The 7,524-nt window shown below is 31.8% G+C and overlaps 1 protein-coding gene across 1 annotated transcript in view; it reads right to left on the reverse strand.

The window, feature by feature from the left end:
- LOC113376340 (synapsin-like) overlaps positions 1-3,015 on the reverse strand; it is a 42,312-nt gene extending 39,297 nt beyond the window's left edge. Inside the window, 7 exon segments of the mRNA XM_026616248.1 lie at positions 1,128-1,217; positions 1,219-1,233; positions 1,650-1,865; positions 2,255-2,304; positions 2,307-2,411; positions 2,492-2,644; positions 2,883-3,015. Of these exon segments, the coding sequence (XP_026472033.1) occupies positions 1,128-1,217; positions 1,219-1,233; positions 1,650-1,865; positions 2,255-2,304; positions 2,307-2,411; positions 2,492-2,644; positions 2,883-3,015 (762 nt within the window).
- Between the last annotated feature and the right edge of the window lie 4,509 nt (positions 3,016-7,524).

Raw genomic sequence — 7,524 nt, forward strand, 5'->3', positions numbered from 1 at the left:
TTATATATTGTGAGAATATCCTAATATATAAAAAATAATATTGATTTATAATAATATTAATTCAAAGAAAATAATAATATTGTTGTTAGAAAATTGTTTATAGCTACTAATGATGGTATAATATGTTGAAACGAATAGAAAAATAAATTTTCTATAAAATCATTTCCTATTTTACTTGATGCTATTTATGACTTCTAAGAGTTTATTGATATACTGGATTTTTATTTAAATATAACTTTTATATAATTACATCAGTGATCATTTCGTTATTTTGAAGTCTCAATTTTAAAACTTGAATTGTGACTTGAACTAGCGAAAAAATATTCTTTTAGCGATTGATCGGCACGTGATTAGACTTCATCTATTAATAGTATATTGTGTTACACTTATTGCTTTTGTTAATTATTTTATATTATAATTTAAGGTTAATTCTAATTATTGAACTATTCTAAAAGTACAATATAAATTATATTGAAATTACAAGATGTGGTATAGCTTAAGTTAGAAAATGCTTAAATGTTATTATATATTTGATCCATATAATAAAATATATTTATGATAAATTCTGGTAGAATATCATTTTGTAGCATTATTAATATTAATGGCTCGCCCGTAAGTAAGCGGTTAAGAGCTACGGGACTTGTTTCAGAGGTCCCGGGTTCGATAGCCACTTTGAGCAGCCTGTTGTCAGGCAACATTGACAACGATTTTCACTTGAAAATATAGATAGCAATATGTTTCCAAGTGAAAATAGCCCTCACCCGGCATTGCTGTACCATAGTCGCCCTATTACAGAAATTGTAATAATAATTTATCATACAGAGATGTGACAACTGTTTGGGTTGCCATCTGTCAAACAGTCTAGTATTAAGTCAAATCAGCAAAACAGCTTATAGGTTCAAAAAATAATAATAAAAAAAAAAAAAAAATTAATGTCGTTAATATTAATGCAATTAAAAAAAATATAGCATATATTTGCAGACAAATACGTATTGATTGCATTTTCGGGCAAATGACGTTGTTGCATGCTGTATGGATTGTGACCAATATTTTATATATATACACATATATATATATATATATATAAATATATATATATATATATGTGCAGTATAATATCGACTCACCATTTCGCGATGATTTGGGTAATAAGTTTGCTCGATCAGGGGAAAATTTTCACGTCCGAGGCGTCTTTGGAGTTGCATCAGGTGCGCGAAAAACCCACGGCCGGTCCTGAAAATTAAATTTGGAACTGATATATTTCATTCAAATAGTTTGACTTTAAGGAAAAATTCATACAACTGCATTTCAAATATTACTTTTATAATTTATGATATTTAATGGAATATATTTATCGTAGAAGATTAATTTATCATTTAAATAAATTATTATTAAGTTTTATTTCAGATGAAAGAAATTGGAAATTTTATTAAAGTTTAAATGTCATAGTTTTGCAATTATGAACAAGTAAATAATCATTGCCTTATGTTATCCCTTCAGTTCCAGAATCATTGAAGAATTATTTACAAAGCTGATTAACGACAATGTGAAACTATAATTTTGTGAGCGTTTCTTCAAAACAGTGACGTCTACTAATATTATTAATTTGTTAAAATGATGGATGTCATTTTCTCTTGGTCCCAACTAACCTGGAAGTTGTAGATGGAAGATAGCGAGTTGACGCTCGGAACGCCGCCGTATTTCAGACCGAGAAGAAGGCTGCGATTGTCCTCGGAGGCGTCGCGAAGATTTTGACGAATTAGAACGAAATCCGGCCTAAATGAACGCATCACCTTGGTACCGCTCCGATACACCGCCATCGAGACAGTGCATCCTTGCTCGCCGCTCGCGATCAACGAGAGTTCCTGGAATAAATAGTAAGGAAACATTTTATAATCATATTTGTATTAAGAGATGTAAACTCAACTATAAATTTTGATTTAAGGCTAGCTTCTTGAACTTTCTGATATATTCACTTTTGTTCCATATCGCTTGTTGTGACGTCGCAAAAATTACAAGCCATTATTGAGTAAATTTAAACTGTTGAATGAAAAATATGTTTTCACGCCCAAACATACACTCACACACATTTTTACTCTTGTTTTTTGCTACACGAAGAAAACATAAAATTAACAACTCGAATTTCTAGCCAAACTCTGTGACAAACGGATTTTCTTTATTTTTTATTTTATTATATAGTTATATATAAATGGATTTATATATAGTTACTAAATATATTTATATTTATTTTCACCTTGAATTCTGCTTGCTCCACTCGAATATCATAATCATTATGTAGTTTTTTCCACGGAAATACTTTGACCAATCCGTGTTCTGATCATCGATAACTAGTAAAGTAAAGGATCGATCTTTATTGAATGATGGTCTAGTTGCACTCTGAACAGCTGCGCCTGTAATAATTGAAATTAATTGCACGTCATTGAAATTGGCTCAAAAATGCAATTTCACCGATTGTTGTATTAAATATTACCTAAGATGGATGCACCTTGGTCTCGTGCCGCTCCTGTTAAACTTTGTACGCGTTGCAGCAGACTCTCACGACTCTTCGCCGGGCTACTTGGCGCGCTGGTGCCTCGTGGGGGACCTCTTAAGTTCAGAGACAATTCTCCGCCGCTTTGCTGGGCTATTATTTATAATAATATTCGTATTATTATAGCGTTTATTATAATATTATGGTAAATAGATGCTAGAATATTCTTGAAAATGTAAAGAAAATTTTGATATTAAATTTTGAATAAATTGTAAGCTATATTAGATAGTTATTATGTTGTATAGTTATAAAATTATTTTATTTGTTGTTGCTTATGTAATCATCGAACAGTGTTCAAACGAAGATCGAACAGAAATTACTCATTTTAAACCATGAATACAGATGCGATCATTATTGATGCTCGAACGATTTTGTGTGCTCGACCTGACCTTGGGCCGTGTTGGGATTCGGCGGTTGCGATGGCATCGGGCCTGGCTCTGCAGCGGAGGCGCCTGCTGACCCATCTTGGGTACGGGTTGGGCTCCGGGCGGAATCGGCTGTCCTGTGTAAGGGTCTACGACGGCATCGCCGTCGTCGCACTCTGAGGATAAATCCCCAGAGCTGAAGCTACAAAAATGAGTTGAGAAATATGTATATATAGTAATAAATACTAAAACTCAAATTGTCAGTAATAAACTAATTTATATAATTGTTTTTGAGTTAAATAACTGACAATAGATGATAAATATAGTTGATATCAACAAAATAATCATTTGTAAATATTTTAAAATATGATTTTATAGACACTTTTAGAATTCTTACCGCCTTTTCAAGTAATTGACATTATTGGTGAATGAGTTGCGGAAGCTTGAGAATGACAGCGCTGGGCCGGGCGGCTCCGCTGGTTGACAGATGCGACCGCACCCGCTTCGGGAAATATTGAGGCCGGAATAGGCGATTGCAGGAAGACTTTCTGTCACTAGTCGAGAGCGGTTACCTTTGGTTACCAATATCCGTTAATTAAGTCGAATCGTAGACCTTAACAGGCTTGACGCAATTATTCCGCGAAGATGCAGGCAGTCAAATTCAATCGGGAGACAGTAAGAATTTACAGGATAATTGCAGCTAGTAACTGAAAATTAGAAGATGATTGAAATATTATTGATAATGTTTTTTTCCTTTCTACATCGTTCCATTCTTGATGTGTTTCTATGTACTTAAACTTTATATATTTACTTCTTTAAAATTCTTCTAGCAGCATAGATTTTACAAACTACATATAGTAATGCTTATATAAACAGCACAATTCTTTTGAATGCACGCGAGTTGCGAGTGTACTGGTTTTGTACATACTATAAAAAATCATTATTTTTTTCATTAAAATCACATTTCGTAATTTTCATAGTGGCTTCGCCTTAGAATATTTTAACTTTTGTCCTTTGACCTCTACCGGAATAATTTTGTTGAATGCTTTCTCGTAAGCACGCACACAACTCGAATAATATTTCAGAACATTGAGAGCAATCTGAATTGGAATCTTTACCAGATATCGATCGGCCAAGGCAATGTGTTTACAGATCATATTATTGAAGGTACTGTTATTTTAGGAAATTGATTTTCCAGGATCGGAATTTTTTGTGGAAGAGGTTTCGAGAAAGTCTTTTTGCAGCTTAACGACTTTAAAATGCTTAGTCGACACTATATGCATATGGAAAAACTATTAGTACTGATTGCTATTAATAATATAGGCAATATAGTGAACATGGTTATTCTATTTATGAATGTAATATATAATTGTGTATATGTATATATAGTAAGAATGGAGGTTTAGTTGCTGCGATGTGTAAAGGCAACAGTGAATACTACAACATTATTTGATACATTTATTCAAAGTAGATACGAGAATATTCTACAAGAAATTGAATAAAATGATATCTTTGAAATAAAATATTTTGTAATAATGTTCTATCTAAAATATTCCGTAGCTAAAATACTTTCTTTGGAGGCCATGTAGACATCGAAAGTAGCGAGTAGAATGGGAAGAACATATTGATAGAAAACTCAAAAGGAGAAATAGACAACTGTGAAGTGGACGTAGCGAGATTGAGCCAGTTTAGATGGCAGAAACAGGATGAAATCACATCGGCCAGTTAACTGGCCGCAGAAACAATCTCATGATCACAAACATGTAGTTCGAGAAGTCGAAGAAAACGATGTAAACGTGGAAGGACATTTAGCCTTTTGCAGGGGCTGCTATCAACTCTGATAGAGTAATTATAATTTGAAAGCAGAGATGGAATCTGGAGAAGTAATAATTTGAAAGGCGAGAGAGTTAGAGATGAAAGATAATCAAAAGATTATGAAAAATGATTAGACAAAATATATTTCTCAAATTTATGTAATATAACATCGACAAGTTATGGAATTTACATCTACTTATAATAAATTATTCACATTTCATGCAATTGCCTTGGTGCATATTGGTCCAATATATTAATTTTCAATTGTTTTAAATTTATTTACCTAATTTTCTAAATTGATGTAAGTTGTGACGATGCGTGGTACATATATCATATTTTGCAAAATATTATATAAAAATATACGGAACTCTATCTTAGAATTTTTTAATCAGAACAAAATTAAAATTCATCGAAATTCAAGAATTTAAAGATGTGATATCTATAATTCTTGTATGTATAAGTATTAACTTATATTTTTAAAATTTCTGTATTTTTTCAAGAAAATCGTAACAGACTGACTAATAATTAATAATTCAAAATTTAAAGAGCAAGACATTAAAATTAAATTAAATTTATTTTATGTTTATAGTTATTTATATAACTTGATTTCATATTTAACGTTTATTAGGAATGTTAGAGTACCCAAAATTTAGAAACCGTTTTAATTAATTCAAAACTAGAAATATTTCTTTAGTGAGATACCACGCTAGGTATAACCAAGTTTATTATAAAGATATATCATTTGGAAATGTGTTCATTATCTTTAGCAAAGAAAGCTCACATTGCAATATGTAGTTAAGTCACACAAAATGTTACAATTAAAAAAGTTACAAAATTCTTGTTGATTCTACTCGACTATTTTTAAAGTTTTAGGCATCTCCAAATTATGAGTATTAAGTTAATTGCAATAACTTTCTTAATTCATTTATAGTGAAAATTTTATTTCAAAATGCCTGACTACGCATGATTGCGACCATTAAATCGTTTTAATTGTTAGTAATAATCCAGGGCGTAGGCATCTATGGGATTGTAAAGTTTTGTTTAAAGCAAAGCGTATTCAACAAAAATAATATTTAAGAAAACTGTTGTTGCTTAAAAACGTTATAATTGAGTTCATAAATTGCCTTCTTGCCGGTTGCAAATATTAAAGAAATTAAAAAAAAAAACAAAATAAACAGTAATATTTAAATGAATATATTTAAATTACCTGTAGAACAACTAAATATATGGCGATTTTTGTTTTCTCTTTCTATTCATAATTTATCCATGTGCATGTTGATCAATGGTTACGTAACGCTCTAAAGTATAGAATTTTAACGCCTTAAAACGTTGGAAAATATAAATAAAAAATTGTTATTACTTATTTTTTTGTAATAGTTTAATTATGAACATTTAATAATAATCATAATTGTTAAATAATTACGGAATTATACTTTACAATAACGTTAAAAAAAAGAATGTTACATGAATAGTTTAGTACTTTTGTAAAATAATTATTGATAATTCTATTAATTAAATATAATTAATTCGTATTGGTATTTTTAAAAATATAGAATCTTATAATAATCGAATTATTTATATTCTACATGCAGTTTCTAAATATGCATAAAAAATGTACTACAATCGATTTGAAAAAAAAGCCAGATTTTATCACGTTATTGTTACTGTAGAGTAAATTATCAATACCTGTTAAACAAAAAAAGCTTCCATAACTGTTGCGCCAAGTTTCTATGAAAACATACCTTATTTAAATTTCACAAGAAGCTTATCGACATCAGTTGCACTAAAGAAACAGTATAATTGCACAAATAACATACCGCACTTTCGTCACATTCAGGAATCAATAGCACAGCAATGAATGAAACTTTAATATTTTAGCAAGTAGTATATTTCGTTTGTTTTACAATTGTATTTGCACTATAACCCTGTGTGAATTTGTTGCGTATTGTGGAAATTTCGGTGCGTATGAAATAAATGCGTAAGTTAGTATGTTGATTTGAATACTTACTGGAAATACAACGCCCGTCGTCCGATACAAATGATGGAAGTACAATGCCTGTGCTACGACTGACCTACTGGTTGGTGTTGGAGTTCGCGTAGATGCTCAGGGGGTGCTACGCTATGGCTACGCTACGTGTGGAGCGCGTGCGAACCGACAGCACAGTAGAGCACAGTACAGCACAGCACTCGCGCCACGCTGATCGATCGATACGATTATCGCACTAGTGCACACTTTCACCGATGTCGGCCGTTGCTCCAACTTGTAACTTATACATTTCAGTATTTCAGTTACGGTAGAGTATGACCGATGCGAAAATTTTGATTATATACCAACAACGGTTCGGATATATCATCAATTTAAAAGCTACGATGCGGTATTGCAATATATTTGATAGTAAAGTATAATATAGAAATGATTAGTTAGCATCAATACGGCGTCTACTTCCTTTTAATGGTAATTAAATGTAATGAGTCCATTAAGAAATGATCGATAGGTTCCGTTTTGGATAAAGGTGGCTAACCGGCGTGGTGTGCCGCATGTCGCGCGTAGTCGCACGGCGGCACTTTCCCGGCGCCTGCGTTGCTACACTTACTCTATTGATCGACTTTATTCAACTCTATAGTAAATCAATGATGCAATTGCAGACATTCGCCACCAGATTTTCGGTACGAATGTATGAATGTATGAATGTTCTTTTTCGAAATCGTCATTGCAGATACATTGTTCACCTTTGAGCCCTTACTAGAATGATGTTGAATTTGTCATTCACAGTCCACACTTGTAGTAAATAA

This window comes from Ctenocephalides felis, unplaced genomic scaffold (assembly GCF_003426905.1).
Source record: "Ctenocephalides felis isolate EL2017-DRISC unplaced genomic scaffold, ASM342690v1 CF-g0.4_SCAFFOLD_01886, whole genome shotgun sequence".
Classification (NCBI taxonomy): Eukaryota; Metazoa; Arthropoda; class Insecta; order Siphonaptera; family Pulicidae; genus Ctenocephalides; species Ctenocephalides felis.